The following is a 22,418-nucleotide window of genomic DNA, read 5'->3' on the forward strand; positions in this document are numbered from 1 at the left end:
GTATACAGTATATGACACTACAGAGGATATGTGTGCAGACTATCTCACATTATATAGCACCATGCTGCTCTGTATACAGTATATGACACTACAGAGCATATGTGTGCAGACTATCACACCTTATATACCACCCTGCTGCCCCTGTATACAGTATATGACACTACAGAAGATATGTGTGCAGACTATCTCACCTTATATACCACCCTGCTGCCCCTGTATACAGTATATGACACTACTAAGGATGTGTGTACAGACTATCGCACCTTATATACCACCATGCTGCCTCTGTATACAGTATATGACACTACAGAGGATATGTGTGCAGACTATCACACCTTATATACCACCCTGGTGCCCCTGTATACAGTATATGACACTACAGAGGATATGTATACAGACTATTGCACCTTATATACCACCATGCTGCCTTGTATACAGTATATGACACTACAGAGGATATGTGTGCAGACTGTCACACCTTATATACCACCATGCTGCCCCTGTATACAGTATATGACACTACAGAGGATATGTGTGCAGACTATCTCACCTTATATACCACCATGCTGCCCCTGTATACAGTATATGACACTACAGAGGATATGTGTACAGACTATCTCACCTAATATACCACCCTGCTGCCCCTGTATACAGTATATGACACTACTAAGGATGTGTGTACAGACGATCGCACCTTATATACCACCATGCTGCCCCTGTATACAGTATATGACACTACAGAGGATATGTGTGCAGACTATCACACCTTATATACCACCATGCTGCCCCTGTATACAGTATATGACACTACAGAGGATATGTGTGCAGACTATCACACCTTATATACCACCACGCTGCCCCTGTATACAGTATATGACACTACAGAGGATATGTGTGCAGACTATCTCACCTTATATACCACCATGCTGCCCCTGTATACAGTATGTGACACTACAGAGGATATGTGTGCAGACTATTACACCTTATATACCACCATGCTGCCCCTGTATACAGTATATGACACTACAGAGGATATGTGTGCAGACTATCACACCTTATATACCACCACGCTGCCCCTGTATACAGTATATGACACTACAGAGGATATGTGTGCAGACTATCTCACCTTATATACCACCATGCTGCCCCTGTATACAGTATGTGACACTACAGAGGATATGTGTGCAGACTATTACACCTTATATACCACCCTGCTGCCCCTGTATACAGTATATGACACTACAGAGGATATGTGTGCAGACTATCTCACCTTATATACCACCCTGCTGTCCCTGTATACAGTATATGACACTACAGAGGATATGTGTGCAGACTATCTCACCTTATATACCACCCTGCTGCCCCTGTATACAGTATATGACACTACAAAGGATATGTGTGCAGACTATTACACCTTATATACCACCCTGCTGCCCATGTATATAGTATTTGACACTACAGAGAACTCCGCACAGGGCGCCATCTTCCCTAAGGCGGCCCTGTGTATATACATGTGTCATGCAGATAATACGTGGTGCCCATGGAAAGTCTTTGCCGGCTCATCTCTTGGTCTGGTGGACGGTTCCGCACTCGGCCAAATGTGCACAATATCTTCACAGCAAAAAGCAGATGATCCAGCAGTGCAGGAATAGAAGCAGAAACTTTATTGCAAATCCATAAAACCTTCCAGACAACACACAATGTGCAGCCCACCCACTGGGATATGTAGATGTGTTTAAAGCGCATGCACGCTCCTAGTCACAGATCAATGTCCTATTATAAAGTGTACAAGCAGTTATCTGTCCGTGTGAAAGAATAGGTATATACAAGTATTCATGCACTTCTATACATCCACCACTAGATGGAGCACTCTACATTGTATTCATGTACTTCTATACATCCACCACTAGATGGAGCTCTCTACATTGTATTCATGTACTTCTATACATCCACCACTAGATGGAGCTCTCTACGTTGTATTCATGTACTTCTATACATTTACCACTAGATGGAGCTCTCTACATTGTATTCATGTACTTCTATACATCCACCACTAGATGGAGCTCTCTGCATTGTATTCATGTAGTTCTATACATCCACTACTAGATGGAGCTCTCTACATTGTATAATGGATGTTACTGGTGGCTGCAGATAAGCAAATCTTGCGTAACTTTGATCTCTCTCTTATTTGAATTTTTTTATATTTACTTTTTTTTTAACTTTTTTTTTGTCCCCCAGTGGACTTTACTATGCGATCACATGATCCCGTACACAGTGGATATATGTGGTGTATGCCGTACACTGTGCAGTAGTATTATGTGCGCACTGTCTGGTACAGTTATGTTGGTGCCGTACACTGTGCAGTAGTATTATGTGCGCACTGTCTGGTACAGTTATGTTGGTGCCGTACACTGTGCAGTAGTATTATGCGGGCACTGTCTGGTACACTTATGTTGGTGCCGTACACTGTGCAGTAGTATTATGTGGGCACTGTCTGGTACACTTATGTTGGTGCCGTACACTGTGCAGTAGTATTATGTGGGCACTGTCTGGTACAATCAGGTTGGTGCTGTACACTGTGCAGTAGTATTATGTGGGCACTGTCTGGTACAGTTATATTGGTGCTGTACACTGTGCAGTAGTATTATGTGGGCACTGTCTGGTACAGTTATGTTGGTGCCGTACACTGTGCAGTAGTATTATGTGGGCAGTGTCTGGTACAGTTATGTTGATGCCGTATACTGTGCAGTAGTATTATGTGGGCAGTGTCTGGTACAGTTATGTTGGTGCCCTACACTCTGCAGTAGTATTATGTGGGCACTGTCTGGTACAGTTATGTTGGTGCCGTACACTGTGCAGTAGTATTATGTGGGCACTGTCTGGTACAGTTATGTTGGTGCCATACACTGTGCAGTAGTATTATGTGGGCACTGTCTGGTACAGTTATGTTGGTGCCGTACACTGTGCAGTAGTATTATGTGGGCAGTGTCTGGTACAGTTATGTTGGTGCCGTATACTGTGCAGTAGTATTATGTGGGCAGTGTCTGGTACAGTTATGTTGGTGCCGTACACTGTGCAGTAGTATTATGTGGGCAGTGTCTGGTACAGTTATGTTGGTGCCGTACACTGTGCAGTAGTATTATGCGGGCACTGTCTGGTACAGTTATGTTGGTGCTGTACACTGTGCAGTAGTATTATGTGGGCAGTGTCTGGTACAGTTATGTTGGTGCCCTACACTCTGCAGTAGTATTATGTGGGCACTGTCTGGTACAGTTATGTTGGTGCCGTACACTGTGCAGTAGTATTATGTGGGCACTGTCTGGTACAGTTATGTTGGTGCTGTACACTGTGCAGTAGTATTATGTGGGCAGTGTCTGGTACAGTTATGTTGGTGCCGTACACTGTGCAGTAGTATTATGTGGGCACTGTCTGGTACAGTTATGTTGGTGCCGTACACTGTGCAGTAGTATTATGTGGGCACTGTCTGGTACAGTTATGTTGGTGCCGTACACTGTGCAGTAGTATTATGTGGGCACTGTCTGGTACAGTTATGTTGGTGCCGTACACTGTGCAGTAGTATTATGTGGGCAGTGTCTGGTACAGTTATGTTGGTGCCCTACACTCTGCAGTAGTATTATGTGGGCACTGTCTGGTACAGTTATGTTGGTGCCGTACACTGTGCAGTAGTATTATGTGGGCAGTGTCTGGTACAGTTATGTTGGTGCCGTACACTGTGCAGTAGTATTATGTGGGCACTGTCTGGTACAGTTATGTTGGTGCCGTACACTGTGCAGTAGTATTATGTGGGCACTGTCTGGTACAATTATGTTGGTGCCGTACACTGTGCAGTAGTATTATGTGGGCAGTGTCTGGTACAGTTATGTTGGTGCCGTACACTGTGCAGTAGTATTATGTGGGCACTGTCTGGTACAGTTATGTGGGTGCCGTACACTGTGCAGTAGTATTATGTGGGCAGTGTCTGGTACAGTTATGTGGGTGCCGTACACTGTGCAGTAGTATTATGTGGGCACTGTCTGGTACAGTTATGTTGGTGCCCTACACTGTGCAGTAGTATTATGTGGGCAGTGTCTGGTACAGTTATGTTGGTGCTGTACACTGTGCAGTAGTATTATGTGGGCAGTGTCTGGTACAGTTATGTTGGTGCCGTACACTGTGCAGTAGTATTATGTGGGCACTGTCTGGTACAGTTATGTTGGTGCTGTACACTGTGCAGTAGTATTATGAGGGCAGTGTCTGGTACAGTTATGTGGGTGCCGTACACTGTGCAGTAGTATTATGTGGGCAGTGTCTGGCACAGTTATGTTGGTGCCGTATACTGTGCAGTAGTATTATGTGCGCACTGTCTGGTACAGTTATGTTGGTGCTGTACACTGTGCAGTAGGATTATGAGGGCACTGTCTGGTACAATTATGTTGGTGCCGTACACTGTGCAGTAGTATTATGTGGGCAGTGTCTGGTACAGTTATGTGGGTGCCGTACACTGTGCAGTAGTATTATGTGGGCACTGTCTGGTACAGTTATGTTGGTGCCCTACACTGTGCAGTAGTATTATGTGGGCAGTGTCTGGTACAGTTATGTTGGTGCTGTACACTGTGCAGTAGGATTATGAGGGCACTGTCTGGTACAGTTATGTTGGTGCCGTACACTGTGCAGTAGTATTATGTGGGCACTGTCTGGTACAGTTATGTGGGTGCCGTACACTGTGCAGTAGTATTATGTGGGCACTGTCTGGTACAATCAGGTTGGTGCTGTACACTGTGCAGTAGTATTATGTGGGCACTGTCTGGTACAGTTATATTGGTGCTGTACACTGTGCAGTAGTATTATGTGCGCACTGTCTGGTACAGTTATGTTGGTGCCGTACACTGTGCAGTAGTATTATGTGGGCAGTGTCTGGTACAGTTATGTTGGTGCTGTACACTGTGCAGTAGTATTATGTGGGCAGTGTCTGGCACAGTTATGTTGGTGCCGTATACTGTGCAGTAGTATTATGTGCGCACTGTCTGGTACAGTTATGTTGGTGCTGTACACTGTGCAGTAGTATTATGAGGGCACTGTCTGGTACAATTATGTTGGTGCTGTACACTGTGCAGTAGTATTATGAGGGCACTGTCTGGTACAATTATGTTGGTGCTGTACACTGTGCAGTAGTATTATGTGGGCACTGTCTGGTACAGTTATGTTGGTGCCGTACACTGTGCAGTAGTATTATGTGGGCACTGTCTGGTACAGTTATGTTGGTGCCGTACACTGTGCAGTAGTATTATGTGGGCACTGTCTGGTACAGTTATGTTGGTGCCGTACACTGTGCAGTAGTATTATGTGGGCACTGTCTGGTACAGTTATATTGGTGCTGTACACTGTGCAGTAGTATTATGTGCGCACTGTCTGGTACAGTTATGTTGGTGCCGTACACTGTGCAGTAGTATTATGTGGGCACTGTCTGGTACACTTATGTTGGTGCCGTACACTGTGCAGTAGTATTATGTGGGTACTGTCTGGTACAGTTATGTTGGTGCCGTACACTGTGCAGTAGTATTATGTGGGTACTGTCTGGTACAGTTATGTTGGTGCCGTACACTCTGCAGTAGTATTATGTGGGTACTGTCTGGTACAGTTATGTTGGTGCCGTACACTCTGCAGTAGTATTATGTGGGTACTGTCTGGTACAGTTATGTTGGTGCCGTACACTGTGCAGTAGTATTATGTGGGCACTGTCTGGTACAGTTATGTGGGTGCCGTACACTGTGCAGTAGTATTATGTGGGCAGTGTCTGGTACAGTTATGTTGGTGCCGTACACTGTGCAGTAGTATTATGTGGGCACTGTCTGGTACAGTTATGTTGGTGCCGTACACTGTGCAGTAGTACTATGTGGGCAGTGTCTGGTACAGTTATGTTGGTGCTGTACACTGTGCAGTAGTATTATGTGGGCAGTGTCTGGTACAGTTATGTTGGTGCCGTACACTGTGCAGTAGTATTATGTGGGCACTGTCTGGTACAGTTATGTGGGTGCCGTACACTGTGCAGTAGTATTATGTGGGCAGTGTCTGGTACAGTTATGTTGGTGCCGTACACTGTGCAGTAGTATTATGTGGGCACTGTCTGGTACAGTTATGTTGGTGCCGTACACTGTGCAGTAGTACTATGTGGGCAGTGTCTGGTACAGTTATGTTGGTGCTGTACACTGTGCAGTAGTATTATGTGGGCAGTGTCTGGTACAGTTATGTTGGTGCTGTACACTGTGCAGTAGTACTATGTGGGCAGTGTCTGGTACAGTTATGTTGGTGCTGTACACTGTGCAGTAGTATTATGTGGGCAGTGTCTGGTACAGTTATGTTGGTGCCGTACACTGTGCAGTAGTATTATGTGGGCACTGTCTGGTACAGTTATGTTGGTGCCGTACACTGTGCAGTAGTACTATGTGGGCAGTGTCTGGTACAGTTATGTTGGTGCTGTACACTGTGCAGTAGTATTATGTGGGCAGTGTCTGGTACAGTTATGTTGGTGCTTTACACTGTGCAGTAGTACTATGTGGGCAGTGTCTGGTACAGTTATGTTGGTGCTGTACACTGTGCAGTAGTATTATGTGGGCAGTGTCTGGTACAGTTATGTTGGTGCCGTACACTGTGCAGTAGTATTATGTGGGCACTGTCTGGTACAGTTATGTTGGTGCTGTACACTGTGCAGTAGTATTATGTGGGCAGTGTCTGGTACAGTTATGTGGGTGCCGTACACTGTGCAGTAGTATTATGTGGGCAGTGTCTGGTACAGTTATGTTGGTGCCGTACACTGTGCAGTAGTATTAGTAGTAGTAGAAAAAAAGCAATTTTTTAAACTCTAATGTAAATCTTATGTTATTTTCGCGTAATACATTGCCTGTAAAGATGGTGTGATAGTATTTATAGGGAAGGAAGTGACGGCCTCTGCTTCTGCTTTCCAGTACAGTTAGTTGACCACATACGATGTGACAGGACCTTGTCTGTCTGGTCAGATCACCCGGACAGCAGTGATAAAGGTTACAACTATATAAACCTCCAATGACGGGATAAATCCTACTGTAATCCCAGTAAGTAATCTACAGAGCTGAGATCTAGCAGCAATCGGAGGATTCGGGGTAATCGGAGAAGATTTACAACCGAAGACAACGATAAGGAAGCAGAAAACGTGTGGATGTCTGAGCGTCATGGATAGAAGACAACACTTGTATTTCCTCTGTGTCCTCTTCTCAGCATTAGGTATCGGAGGATTGGGTGAGTACAACGTATTTCATTTTTTTTTTGTGTCCTCCAACGTAAGATGGATATGAAATACAAAAACAGATCACTGATCTCAGGGAGACCAGCCGAACAATAACACTGCCGGCTGCCGGTTAAAGCACTCAATGCAGCAAAATCCTAGGTGCATTGCTCCCTGGGAAACATGAGTATGCAAAAGAAGAGCCCGTGGAGCCTCATTCAAGAGTCTCGAAACACAGGACTAGCCTGATTGGTTTGAAGGTTTTCCAGACTGGGTCCTTCCCGGAGGAATATCTGGCTAGTCCTGTGTTTCAACACTCTTGAATGAGGCTCCACAAGCTCTTCTTTTGCATATTCATGTTTCCCAGGGAGCAATGCACCTAGGATTTCACTGCATTGAGCGCTTTCACTAGCAGCCGGCAGTGTTATCGTTTGGCTGGTCTCCCTGAGATCAGGGAACTGTTTCTCTTATGGCTCTACTAGGCATTGCTCCCACCTAGCCAGAATCCTGCTCCACACTGATGAGGGGCAACACCTTGAAACAGCTGTATGGGGATGGACACCTGGCCTTGGTTTTACCCTTGTCATTACATGGACTTATAGGGCCACTTAATATGGTGGTTTCCCTGCAGAGGCCACCCCTTGGCTGGGTTCTTTCCGGAGGGATATCTGGCTAGTTTTGTGTTTTGAGACTCTTGAATGAGGCTCCACTGGCTCTTCTTATGGATACAATATAGGGAGAGACAGAGAGACTATAAGGGGGAGGTGAGGCAAGAGCCCTGTTAGATGGTCTGAACTCTCGCAGATCAGCGCTTGTTTAGAGATCCAATGACAACACCAGACCATAGGGCAACCATGAATGACCACTAGATCACTTGTGTGACCCTTCGTTGCCATATGGGCACATATCCCCTATTACACATGGAGATGGGTGACCGACGAGTAATGATCTTTGATTGGTCAAAACAACCCGATCAGCCTCTTAGGCTATAAATGGCCATTTTGCATTGAGAGACTACACAGTGGAGATTGTTTTGTATGAGGTTTTAGCGCACTGTATATATGTGGTGTTTTGTGCTGTATATTTGTGGTGTTCTGTTTAGCTTACACATGCCACAAGCTAGAGAGCTTTGGTACCCAGCGGCTCTGCCATTTTGGATTATGTCGATTAGCAATAGGGATAAGGCTCCCAACCTCCAGAAAGGCCTAGGCTATTAGGGGGCTCTAGTACTGGTAGGAGGACATAGATGGTGGTTATGGTAGAGACCAAGGCATGGCTTATAGGAGATAATTTTGAGTTGTGTTGTTGGTCATTGTGTATATTAGTGGAGTGGGTGGAAGAAATGATTACAAGATAGGAACTTGTCCGGATTGTGGGTGGTTTACAGTGTATCGTGCTGAAACAATCCAGGCGTATAGGTTGTCATCTTACAAGAAACTGGGGGTCTGCTCGGGCTTTGGGAAAAATTAGAGTGCTGGGGGAGGCTGTGGTTGGATCTCTTTAGGGAGCTGAATAGGAATATCTAGTCTTGGCCAGTAAAAAGCGGAGCCGTTTTTGGGTAATTTTGACTACAGGGTGAATCTTGATACCCCCCCCCCCCTTAGAACTGTTCGGGGAAAGGGGGTTTGGGTTGTTGCTATGATGAAGCAGTGTGTATTGTGGCATAGAGCTGTGCTACCCAACCTTTTTCAATTTGAGGCAAAAAAGTCATTCAGTGACTCACAGGTGACGTCTTCTTTGATCTAAGGCGTCACCTTTCTTTTCCTCTCCATCCGACCCAGACCTCCATGATAATTTCTTGCAACAACAATTCATCTCTTCTGAACCTGCCAGACAAACATCTTAGGCTCTGCACTTTTACAACAACTTTCTTCCACTTTTTTGTGTCATGTAAAGTAAGTATGTATGTGGGTTGCCCCCTTTATGTAGGATCCCCTGCTCTGCCCCCATATAGTAGTAATAATGCCCCCAGCTGTGCCTCCATATAGCAATAATACCCCCTGCTCAGCTCCCATATAGCAAAAATGTCCCCTGCTCTGCTGTGCCCTCCATATAGTAATAATGTTCCCTGTTGTGCCCCTCTATATAGTAATAATACCCCCTTCCCTGCTGTGCTGCCATAGTCAATGCCTTCTTCCTTGCTGTGCCATTAAGATTAAGGTACTGGTATATTTGCATTAATTCTTACCACACCTTAGGAATAATGCCCCTGTGCTCTGCCCTATAGTAATAATGTCCCCTGTGTCCCCATAATAATTATGCCCCCTGTGTCCTTATAGTAATAATGCCCCCTGTGTCCCCATAGTAATAATGTCCTTTGTGTCCCCATAGTAATAATGACCACTGTGTCCCCATAGTAATAATGCTCCCTATGCTGTGCCACTATAATAATGCCCCCTGTGCCCCCATAGTAATAATGCCCCCTGTATCACCATAGTAATAATGCCTCATGTCCACATAGTAATAATACCCCCTGTGCTCTGTCCCCATTGTAATAAACCCCCTTGTGTCCCCATAGTAATAATGCTCCTGTGCTCTGTCCCTATAGTAATAATGCTCCCATGTCCCCATAGTAATAATGCCTCCTGTGCTCTGTCCCTATAGTAATAATGCCCCCATGTCCCCATAGTAATAATGCCTCCTGTGCTCTGTCCCCATAGTAATAATGTCCCCTTTGCTCTGTCCCCATAGTAATAATGCCTCCTGTGCTCTGTCCATATAGTAATAATGCCCCCATGTCCCCATAGTAATAATGCCTCCTGTGCTCTCCCCCATAGTAATAATGCCCCCTGTACTCTGTCCCCATAGTAATAATGTCCTTTGTGCTCTTTCCCCATAGAAATAAAGCACCCTGTGCTCTGTCCCCATAGTAATAATGCCCCCTATGCTGTGCCCCCATAGTAATAATGCCCCCTGTGCTCTGTCCTTATGGTAATAATGCCTCCTGTGCTCTGTCCCCATAGTAATAATGCCCCCTGTGCTTTGTCCCCATAGTAAAAATGCTCCCTGTGCTCTATCTTCATAGTAATAATGCTCCCTGTGTTCTGTCCCCATAGTAATATTACCCCTGTGCTCTGTCCCCAATAAAATTACTATTCTGGGGAAGGGGGTTCATTGATGCGCCCGGTGCTAGAAACGGTCCTAGTAAAAAATTACATTGGAAACATTCTGACCTGCAAGTCAAGTGCAGACAGGGCAGGGTCCTATGTGAAGTAACAAAAATGAAAAAGGGGCTTCTGGGAAGAGAACAAGATCCTGAGTACAGACTGAGGCAATTGTGGTGATGCCCCCGCTAAGAGGCGCGACCTGTAACTTGCCAAATGGTGAAGTGTGACTCTACTGCAGCAGTGGTTGGTCGGGGAATAGCTCAGCCAGGTGTTATGTTGTCGTGACGCCAGTCCCAGTTGGGCACACAGGTATGATGGCACACCTGCTTTTAGTTTAGTGAGGCTGGATTTACCCTTTCCCCTGTGGTCAGTAACCTGCCGGGCTATTTGGAGGTCCCTTGGGCACCTATCACAGTGGTCCGGAGTGGAGTTGTGACCCACCCGGACTATCGGTACCACCAGACACAGAAAGGGGAGATGAAGGATAGTGCAGTGGCTGTGTAGATGTTTAGATAAGAATCACAGAGTCCTGTTACAATAAATAAACTTTTCTTTACTGCAGGAAGGCTTGATACAGTTATACACAATAGGCTTTTGGCTTGATAAGGTACCTTGGACTTTAGTAACCAGATCTGTGCGGAGAGCTTGAAAGAGAGTACTGCCATGCTGACTGAGTTGTGTGCTGAGAGGTAGAAGAAGTTCAGAGAAGTAGAGAGGAGGTTATCGAGAGAGTCCCAACCCAAAGTAGTACTGTGCTCTGCCGGAACTTCAGAAGTAGAATAGATAGAAACACTTAATAGTAGAGAGAATACTTGTGCCCATGTTTTGAATCTTTTGGTCTTTGCACCACCTAATGCCCACCAGTGTCGGGCGACCTATCCTAGAGGGTGACACAAGCTCCAGACCTTGTTACCTGGGATGAGCAGAGTGGCCAAGGTTTCCTGGTGACACGCGCACTGCGAGATAGAGTACGTAGGCTTCTAGCAACTTTGCTCTATCCGGATCAGTTCCTATTCCTTCAGGATACTGTCCTGCACTTTTAGACTTGTCTTCTTAGATCCCTGACTTGTCCTCTCTAAGTGTGCATTCAGCACTGCATAGTGTGTAGAAGTGCTGCTTTCAAGAAACAGGTGTCTGTTCCCATGTAAGTCTGTCTTGTACCACACCTAAGACTACAATGGACACCGACTAGTTGTGATTCCTCTAACCGGGGATCTGGCATAAGCCTGGGCCCAGCTTGACCGCTGTAGGGACTGTTGCGTCCTTCCTCTACAGAATCCAGAGTAAGACTCCCTAAGATGTGGCTACACTTCCTCTCACCATGTGAGAACTTCCTACAGCATATGTAACATGTGCTGTGAGTGGATGAGAAGAGAGTTCAAGAGAAAGATAAAGATAGAGATAGGTAGAAAAGAGAAAGAGCTCTCATTGGTGCACAAATCACAGAGACAATAACCCTTTAACTGCTACAGCTGTGCAATACTTAGGCATACAATACATATGCTAGTGACATCTAGTGGTAAAACATAGGTAATACTTCACTACCACTGATACTTCGAAGTACAGGCTTTTGCGAGGGGTGTAAAGACAAGCAGCACCCATTGTGGGACACCACACAATGAATACTGATAATCTCTGTCTGCTTTGTATTGCTTGCAATATTTATGTTAACTCTTAGTTTATTAAAATTTTTCGAGAAGTTTTTGACACAGAAACATAGTCCACGTTGCATAGGCATTATAGGTCAAAAATTAACAGGTGGTTATTGCAATAATACATAACAATGTGAAAGAAAGAGTCAGGTAAGCCAGTCCCCCCCTTGGTTTTAGGCTGAGTGAGAATTTGGGCTCGGATCCTAACTCTACCGCTACCCCATATATACTGGGAAAATGCGCGTTGCAATTGTTTGAAGTAAGTGGCCGGGACAGTTATTGGAACGGTCTGAAACATGTATAAGAAGCGAGGAAAAATATCCATCTTAAGCACATTCATGCGGCCGAACCAGGAGAGAAATTTACGGTGGTAGGCCTGCAATATGTCCAAAGTTTTCCGGTGCAAGGGGAGGTAATTTAGGGTGAACAAGAGTTCCAGTCGGGCCGGGACCTGTATCCCTAGGTATTTAATGCTCTCAGGCTGCCACTGGAAAGAAAAGTTAGATTAAGTGACTAACAAGTCTGCCGCTGACAAAGAGACATTAAGACCTTCCGTATTAGAAATATTAACTTTGAAATTGCTCAACCGACCAAAGATATTAAATTCATGTAAGACGGAAGAATTAGAAATATGTGGATGAGTAATATAAAGCAATAAGTCATCAGCAAACAATGCAAGTTTGTGATGACGTTGCCCTAGCTCTATTCCCCTCACGTCGGGGTTATTCCACAGCGCGATGGCTAGGTGCTCCATGTACAGCAGAGGCGACAGGGGACACTCCTGGCATGTTCCGTTCTTTATCTCAAAGGTCTCCGACAGGGTCCCATTAGCCCGCACTCGCGCGGTTGGGTTGGAGTATAAAGCCATTACTCTAGATATAAAGTCATCACCCAACCCTATTTGAGCCATTGTGGCTGTAAGGAATTTCCATCGGACCCTGTCGAAGGCCTTCTCGGCATCGACAGAGAGCAGGCACATGGGAACACCAGCCGAGATCAGATTAATAGTACGTGAGGTATTGTCTCGTACCTCCCTACCCAGGACGAATCCCACCTGATCAACATGAATGACCTGCGGAATGATGGAATTAAGGCGAATGACCAGTATTGTGGAGTAATATTGGCCTATAACTACTACATTGGGCAGGATCCTTCCCAGGCTTGGGAAGCACCGTTACATGAGCGTCTAAGGAATGCCTAGGGAAGGGAGTGTTAGTTGAAATCTCAATGAAAACCTTAGTGAGGAAAGGAGTGAGGAGACCCTTGAAGGCCTTAAAGAACGCTGCTGTAAAGCCGTCCGGTCCTGGGCTCTTGCTGTTTTTCGAAGAGGCCACTGCAGTAGTGAGCTCCTCTATGGAGAACAGGGAATTTAGGGCTTCTCTCGATTCCTCACTAATCACGGGAAATGCAGTTTTCTCAATATAGTTTCCAATTTTGGCCTCTAAACGGGAGGGTGGTAATTTGGCAAAGTGGCCTGTTAATGAATACAAAGGATCGTGAAGGGAGGCCCCAGATGGATTGCTTGTAATATTTAATAAATTAAAATAATATTTTGTGCCTCCATACATGCTACTATTGCCGCTTAAAGTGCCGCTTAAAGTGAAAAAAAGTTCCATAAACTTACTTCTCATTGGAATTACTTTGGTCTGCACTGTATAGAGAAAAGAAAGGAAGAGAATGAAGAGGAGAGAGAAGAGGGGGAAAGAAAAAGAGAGAGAGGGAAAGGGGAAGAAAGAAAGGATAAAGAGAGGGAGAAAAAGAGAGAATGAGAGGGAGAAAGGGATCGATGCCGTGTCCTTTAACAGCTGTTAAAGGGTTAATGTTGTATGGTGGCTTATCAGCACTTCATTATATGTCTCTTACTATCTCAGGGTACCACGTATTCATATTTGTGTTGGCTGCCTGAAAGCGTACACTGTGGATTTGACTATTCAAGGGTTAACTAATATTTCAAGGGTTCAAGTTACCTTAGGCATCTCTCTACTAATAGAAATCATCCATGTAGCATAAATAGGGTGGACTGAGTCAGGTCTGGGGAGCGTGAGTCTTTTTCTGAGTTCCAGTCTGTTCCTGCCTGCCATGTGACTAAAATCTCTTAAGTCGTCTATCTCTGAGTCTATACCAGTTCACGCTCTGGGGACCCATCCTACATTTCTTTTCTATGTCTAGTCCAGGGTTGGAACAACTGCATTCTTGCTTGCGGGCCATCTGGCTTCCCCATCTTCCTTCAGCTCTCCATCCAGATGGTGCTGATTGGCTTTCACGTCAATGGTCGTACTCCTGCATACGGTCAGAATCTGCAGAGTTGTCCTAGGACTATAAAATTCAAAGAAGTGGGTATTGGCACTATCCACTCACCAATCTGCAGGAGATCTGAGCTGAATCCAGTCTCTCCGGACACTGACGTGGTATAAGCCGTGCTCTGCACCTCTCAGCAGTAACAATGTCCATATAAACTCCAGAAGATAGAGGCAATGCGGCACTTGCTAGTCATTCCACGTTACTTTATTTAGCCATTACACAGACAACAATACAAAGGGACAAAGTTGCCAACTAACGTTCCACGCTTAATCGCCTATCATCAAAGTCCATCATGGGTAGATCCAGAATACTAATATATTGTCTTTTTTGTTGTGTAGGAGCGGCAGTCAGGCCTGTGGTGACCTTCACACCAAACTGGAGTAAAATAATATACCAGGACCCAGTGACCATAACCTGTGATGTGGGATCTGCTGCCCCGGAGAAGCAGAGATATCGCTGGTATAAAGATGGAAAACTACTAAGAGATAATGGTCGTCAGAGCTTCAGGATTGACTATGTGGAGGAAGAAGATGTAGGTGCCTACCAGTGTGGGACAAGCACTAGTGACCTCAGTCCTCCCGTCACACTGAATGCAACTCTAGGTCAGCAGTGGGATTATCCTGGTAATCTCCAAACATTGTATATAGAGATGATGCATTACCATATATTCACTGTTATTATTGCAGATTACCTCATCCTGCAGAGACCCCCATTTATCTATGAAGGAGACCCCCTGATTCTAAGGTGTCACAGTGCATACGGATATGAAGGAACAAACACAACATTTTACAAGGAAGATAAAGAGATAAAGTTCTCAGTCAGTGACTCAGAGTTCCATCTAGATACAGTAGATGGGGGCTCGTCCGGGATCTACAGATGTACTAAACTGCTTCTACATCATAGTGATCATACACATCATAACTACTCTGCAGAAACCTACATCTCTGTCTTGGGTAAGTGGATATTATCTCCTTTCACAGGGAGTTAACTTTTATGCCCAGTGACATGTGCAAAGATCACTGAGAAGGGAAGAGGAGCTGAAATGTTTGTGGTTTATTTCACTGACATTCACCTCCCACTACTTATGCATATTCTTCCCCGTCACAGCGCACCTTGAGGTTAGGACAGGGCCGTCTTAACAGCATTATGGGCCCCTGGGCAGAGGTGCGAATTGGGCCCCACCCCCCGCGGCCGCCGCCATCAAACCCCCCCCCCCATCTTTGCAACCCCGCCCCTAGCCAGTACAATTACGTACAATAAAAAATACAAACTATTGTTAACATAAACTTTAATTCACAACACAATCTCTCAGCAGCGCAAAACCAAAAAATAACCAAGCGTGCCACACCAAACCAGACCAGGTTGGCTTCAAAGTATCCAAAAAACGCAATGGAGACAGCACTTCCAACAGCAATCTGCAGGGTAACATGTCTCATATATAGAGAGGGGCAACAACATGACTATTATATATGAGAACCATGTTGTCTCCCTGTATGTATACTGTATAATACAATATACAGGGAAACAACATGGCTTATATATAGAGAAGGGCAAAACAACATGTCTCATATATACAGAGGGGCAACAACATGACTATTATATTATATATGAACCATGTTGTTTCCCTGTATACAGAATACAGGGAAACAACATGGCTTATATATAATATAATAGTAATGTTGTTGCTCCTCTGTCTATATGAGACAAGTTGTTTTGACCTTCTCTATATATATGCCAGATAACAAGCAACAAATATTACCACCGCATACTGACTAACACCAGCGCTGCTACTGACTAATCCACTGTACACAGATCACTATCACCTCATCCAGTCATATAGAGGTACCCAGCTCTACACAGGCTCTGTACACCATATACATTACAGTGCAGATACATCAAGTGACTCACATGGGACGTCTTCTCTGATCAGAGTTCTTCCCTTTTCATCTTCTTCTCCATCTGCCCTGGGCCATTATGAGAACTTCTCCGAGCCACGAATCCACAGAATCTGCCAGACAGACATATTAGGCTCCACACTCTGTCACCATCCTCATCTCTCTACACACTGCACATCTGTATTGGCCCCTTATAGATGGCTCCCCCTGTATCCCCCCGTATAGATGGCTCCCCCCTGTATCCCCCCCTTATAGATGGCTCCCCCTGTATCCCCCCGTATAGATGGCTCCCCCTGTATCCCCCCGTATAGATGGCTCCCCCCTGTATCCCCCCCTTATAGATGGCTCCCCCTGTATCCCCCCGTATAGATGGCTCCCCCCTGTATCCCCCCCGTATAGATGGCTCCCCCTGTATCCCCCCGTATAGATGGCTCCCCCCTGTATCCCCCCCCTTATAGATGGCTCCCCCTGTATTACCCCCTTATAGATGGCTCCCCCTGTATTACCCCCTTATAGATGGCTCCCCCTGTATCCCCCCTTATAGATGGCTCCCCCCTGTATCCCCCCCTTACAGATGGCTCCCCCTGTATCCCCCCCTTATAGATGGCTCCCCCCTGTATCCCCCCCTTGTATAGATGGCTCCCCCCCTGTATCCCCCCCTATAGATGGCTCCCCCTTATTCCCCCCCTATAGATGGCTCCCCCCTGTATCCCCCCTGTAGATGGCTCCCCCCTGTATCCCCCCTATAGATGGCTCCCCCCTGTATCCCCCCTATAGATGGCTCCCCCCTGTATCCCCCCTATAGATGGCTCCCCCCGGAATCTCCCCCTATAGATGGCTCCCCCTGTATCCCCCCTATAGATGGCTCCCCCTGTATCCCCCCTATAGATGGCTCCCCCTTATTCCCCCTATAGATGGCTCCCCCCTTTATCCCCCCCTATAGATGGCTCCCCCCTGGCTCCCCCCCTATAGATGGCTCCCCCCTGTATCTCCCCCTATAGATGGCTCCCCCTTATTCCCCCCTATAGATGGCTCCCCCCTGTATCCCCCCTGTAGATGGCTCCCCCCCTGTATCCCCCCCTATAGATGGCTCCCCCCTGTATCTCCCCCTATAGATGGCTCCCCCTGTATCCCCCCTATAGATGGCTCCCCCCTTATTCCCTCTATAGATGGCTCCCCCCTTTATCCCCCCTATAGATGGCTCCCCCGTATTCCCCCTTTATGAATGGCTTCCCCTGTATCCCCCCCTATAGATGGCTCCCCCGTATTCCCCCCTTATAGATGGCTCCCCCCTGCACAGAAGATAAAAAAAACAAACACCCAACTCACCTACCAGCGCTCCCCCGTCGCTGCTTCCTCTCCTCTTCTGCCCCCGGCTGATGCGTCGCTCCCTGGGGGATTCTCCGGGAGCGCACACATCCGGAAGCTCAGTGTGCGCCCAGGCCGGGACTTCCGATACAGGAAACCCCAGCGACGCGCACTGAGGTTCCTGATGCATGCGCTCCCGGAGAATCCCCCGGGGAGCGACGCATCAGCCGGGGCCGGATTTCCTCTTGCGACCGCAAGCAAGAAAGTGCTTGCGGTCGCAAGAGAAGGGGAAGGGGGGGGGGGGCGCGCAGGGCCGTCTTACCCATTGGGCATGGGAGGCGGCTGCCCGGGGACCCTTGCGTCCTAGGGGTTCCCTGCCCGCTGTGACAGCGGACAGGGGCCCCCTAGGACGCAAGGGCCCCCGGGCAGCCGCCTACCATGCCCAATGGGTAAGACGGCCCTGGGTTAGGAGTGGTACTACAAGGCTAAATCATAAATGTTTTTTTATTAGAGATAAGCAAACCGTGTTCGGGTTTGAGTCGATCCGAACCCGAACTTTCGGCATTTGATTAGCGGGGGCTGCTGAACTTGGATAAAGCTCTAAGGTTGTCTGGAAAACATGGATACAGCCAATGACTATATCCATGTTTTCCACATAGCCTTAGGGCTTTATCCAACTTCAGCAGCCACCGCTAATCAAATGCCGAAAGTTCGGGTTCGGATCGACTCCAGCATGCTCCAGGTTCGCTCATCTCTATTTTTTCTGTAAAAAGTTTCAGGATCATAAAATGTTCTAAACATTTTTCTTTTAGGGAAAGTCAAGGAGAATGTCGAGCCGAGAGCCGATGTCAGTATCATTGCTGGGGCTACAGTCGGGGGTATGGCGGTCGTTCTCATCATCTTTTTTTCCATCCTGTTATGGAAGTGTAAAAATAAAACAACTTTACAGCCAGCACATAAAGATCAGCAAACAATGAGTGCACCAATGGAAGGTAACTAAACTAGACTGATCTATGGTTAAAAAAGGTGAAAAAGTGCTGATGTCTTGTACAGAATGTAGCCAACCGGCACATGTTAACCAGGACTGGAGTCCGGGGACAGTACTTCAATACCCCCATAGCCGTACAGGAAGGGAACCATTGGGGATGACTGTGGTATAGTCATCATTACATGGTACCTAGGACGAAAGAAGTATAAGAGTCCAAAGCATAAAAGAGTCCATAGAATAAAGATCAGAGAACTCACAAAGCTGTACAAAGGATGGGGAGGGTCACCTACTGTGACTATATAGTGGAATTATAAAACCTTAGCTGTGTTAGTCCCAATACTGTTGTCCAGGAGAGTTCATTTTACTGGAACTGCTTGTTCAGGTTATGCTGAAAATAGCGAAAGACCAAAGGACGATGAGAAGTTGCGTCCTCTCATTGGTGGGCTGTCCTCTTCTCCATGAAGTAGGACACTCTCAGGAAGGACATACAGTTGGGGGCCATGGTGAGACTGGTTGGATTGTTAACTGGACCACCAAAGTCTCTTCTTGGCATAAGAGCCCCAGGGGGATATATAGTTTATTGGGTTACCAGGATGTTGTCAGGATTTTCTCATGTCCATCTACATTCCAGCATTTAGAAGATTTGGCCTTAGAACAGTGTTTCTCAACTCCAGTCCTGAAGACCCACCAACAGGTCATGTTTTGCGGATATCCCAAGCAACGAACAGCTGTGGCAGTTACTGGTGCACGGACTATAATTATATCTCCTGTGAAATCCTCAAACATGACCTGTTGGTGGGTCTTGAGGACTGGAGTTGAGAAACACTGCCTTAGAAGTTGTTTCTTCTCTTGATATTACAATTCTTTTGGAGCTGGTTTACTTGATTTTGCCTTGGCATTTATGTAGAATTATTTTCTGGATCTAGTAGCTGGTCGGCCCCATGATCCTGAAGACGACATCTGCTATCTCAGTATGGACCACTTACAGAAAGGTTGGTATTCTAGCCTCACGTAATAGCTGAAGTCCTATGACTGGACGATCAAAAAGTAGCTGGCAAAAGTATGCGCTCCTTCCATTTCCATTCCAAGGACGCATTATGTAGGATACTTTAGGGGACCAGTGGGCTTGGTGTGCTGACACTATTAATGGGAGAATTATCCTCAAAGGGCATGACCAGTGGAGACACTATGATGTATATGCGGAGGCCTAAGTCTGGTTCTACTCATTGGGGACATATTCCTGAACATAAGATAACAGTTAAAGTAATATAAAGAAGTTTGTTCAGCTATTATTGTTTTTATTGTGGAGGACCTGTAGATTCCCCCCATCCACATTAGATGGGTGTCAGGTGGCCGACATCTTTCCTGGTCATCAGCGATGAAGTACGTTATAGGTTTCTTCTTATTGTATAATTGTTAATGTCATTTTTACCTTTTTTTCAGCCTCGTCCACATCTGCCAGTAAAAGTGTGAGTATCCTCCAGAGTTATACAATGGGGAGCGACTGGGAGTTTAGGACTAAATCAGAGACAATTGTCCCATTATAGTTGTAAAACCGGTGGAGATGATGAGTGTTATCCCTGATGGTTGCACAGCAGACCTGGTGAAGATGGAGCAGGAGTTGTCCCAGCATGGTGACCACATCCACATGTCTATTACAGCACATATATATCAGGAAAGGAGGACCCCTAACCCCCATATCCTTCACTGGATGTAGAGAAGACTCCAGGCCATATGTCCTTAGGGTGTAGAGGTTACAGTGGCCTCCAGTATACCCCACCCTTGGCTGGACAAAACCAGGTTTACCCAGTTGACATGGGACAAAAAGACCCCCGTATCCACCCCTGGCTCCATCCCCCTTCACATGATACCATGCCTCCTTAGTGCCAGGCTCTAGCCGCTTGGTGGATGTAGCGGAAGATCTTTCACAATTTTTGCATAAAGCATGGCAAAAATTTTGTGACTTTTTGAAAAACACTCCAGGTACTGTACTAATATGATACATCCCCCTTAAAGACGTGTAAGTTATACATATTGGCCCAGATTTCGCTATTACATATGCATCAGTATTCTGCGTTACATGACTTTCGCCAAGTTTTTGACATCTTCCTGACGTACTAGAAAAAGAAGTGTAAAAAGGGTATCGGTAAAAGGGGTGTGGCAACTGCAAAAGGGGCGTGGTTTAAGATGGAACATCGTCTGCCACAAATCTGGTAAAATTCTGGCACAAAATCCTGATGCAGATTAAGGCCACTTTCCCATTTAGTATGACACCGGACGTTCTGTGACCTGGCCACAGAACGGCCGGTGTCAGTAAAGTTTATCCTGGCTGGTACTGCAGATAAACTTAATTTCTATTAAATTAGGATGTGGGCGCATCAATTCACCAATTGCACACAATGGAGAGTGTGGCCGGAGCTGCACTCTCCATTGTGTAAGCTGTTGCGTGGCTGCTGTTCAATGAATAGCGGCTGCACAAAACTAACGTCAATTTTCGTTGTGGCCACCTGGCATCCTGGCCGGAGCGTATACTATGTGTATTCATTCTGGCCGGGATCCCATTAATTTTCAGTGCAATATATTTTTTGTATTAATCACGGCCGTGATTAATGCAAAAGATACATTGTGTGAACGTGGCCTAAAGGGCTAATGTTTTTAAATCAACTGGTGTCAAAAAGTTATCCAGATTTGTAAGTTACTTGTATTTTGTATTCTTTCCAGTCTGACACACTGCTCTCTGCTGCCACCTCTGTCCATGTCAGGAACTGTCCAGAGCAGGAGAGGTTTTCTATGGGGATTTGCTGCTGCTCTGGACAGTTCCTGACATGGACAGAGATGGCAGCAGAGAGCACTGTGTCAGACTGAAGAGAAAACTCCACTTCCTGTAGGACATACAGCAGCTGATAAGTACTAGAAGACTGGAGATTTTTAAATAGAAGTAATTTAGGAATCTGTATAACTTTCTGACATCAATTTGTTTTTCCCCCAGAGTACCCCTTTAAGCTAACTAATCAATGTCTAAGCTGAGACTAGAAAGTCTACAAGCGCAACATCCTGATCCCCTGTGATAAATCTGATGTCTTCTTACACTGTCTAAGAATTCAGCAATCTCAGGAGAGCTGGACCATTGTTTTTACCTGTAAAGTAATAAAAATGACTTACGTTTTGTTTTGCCAGGTTGATATGTCTACCACATACGCCGAGGTGAAGCTTAGACCCCACTGAACATAACCAAACAATCAAGTCAGGCCTGGAGACGCTGGGTGTCCATGTAACCGCCATCTCTGGTTCACAAATACCAATAGGTTGTCACAGCTCCGCCCACTCTCATCTGGTATAAAGTTCTGTACAAGAAATGTATATGTTTAGTTATAAGGAACCTTCTGGGGTCGGGGGTGGGGTGGGGTGGATGGGATTCATACGACCAATGGGGTCACCTATAGTCCATTAGTCCATAGTAAAGACTTGTAGGTGTAGGATATACGGTATTACTGTCTCTTTACTGTGATGTTGTATATAGGAGAGAGTAAGGTTATCTCTATTTGGTTGGCTCTGAGATGTTATATATGATGTTCACCTCAATTTACTTGTAAAAGGTTGATGGAACCTTTGTGGTTGGGTTTATGGTTAGCAGTGCAGTGACTGAGGATTTCCCGCCAGCATACTCCATGACCCAGGGTTAGTGGGGAGCCACCATAGAAGTGACCATAGTACAGGGCCACCATGAGTCAGGATTCCGCCTCAGGCGACAGATTATCTGGTTTCAGAGGGTGGTGGGAGGGGGGCAGCAAAATCTTCCTTGTCATTTTAGTTAAGTCATCTTTGGGGCGGCTGCCCTAGGATGCACTGCCCCCTGGCCCCTTCCTTCTCATGTACTACCAGGCCCAGGCTACATCTTCGCACGTCTTT

General features: G+C 46.0%; 1 protein-coding gene across 1 annotated transcript; it reads left to right on the top strand.

The window, feature by feature from the left end:
• Positions 1–7,032: 7,032 nt before the first annotated feature.
• LOC138770830 (low affinity immunoglobulin gamma Fc region receptor III-A-like) lies at positions 7,033–21,884 on the top strand. The gene is made up of 7 exons (XM_069950084.1): positions 7,033–7,272; positions 14,657–14,920; positions 15,005–15,271; positions 18,334–18,513; positions 19,436–19,501; positions 19,953–19,978; positions 21,687–21,884. The coding sequence occupies exons 1-7, from the start codon at positions 7,206–7,208 to the stop codon at positions 21,732–21,734; spliced, it is 918 nt and encodes a 305-aa protein (XP_069806185.1). The 5' UTR covers positions 7,033–7,205; the 3' UTR covers positions 21,735–21,884.
• Positions 21,885–22,418: the final 534 nt, after the last annotated feature.

Source organism: Dendropsophus ebraccatus, chromosome 13, assembly GCF_027789765.1.
Source record: "Dendropsophus ebraccatus isolate aDenEbr1 chromosome 13, aDenEbr1.pat, whole genome shotgun sequence".
NCBI classification, from domain to species: domain Eukaryota; kingdom Metazoa; phylum Chordata; class Amphibia; order Anura; family Hylidae; genus Dendropsophus; species Dendropsophus ebraccatus.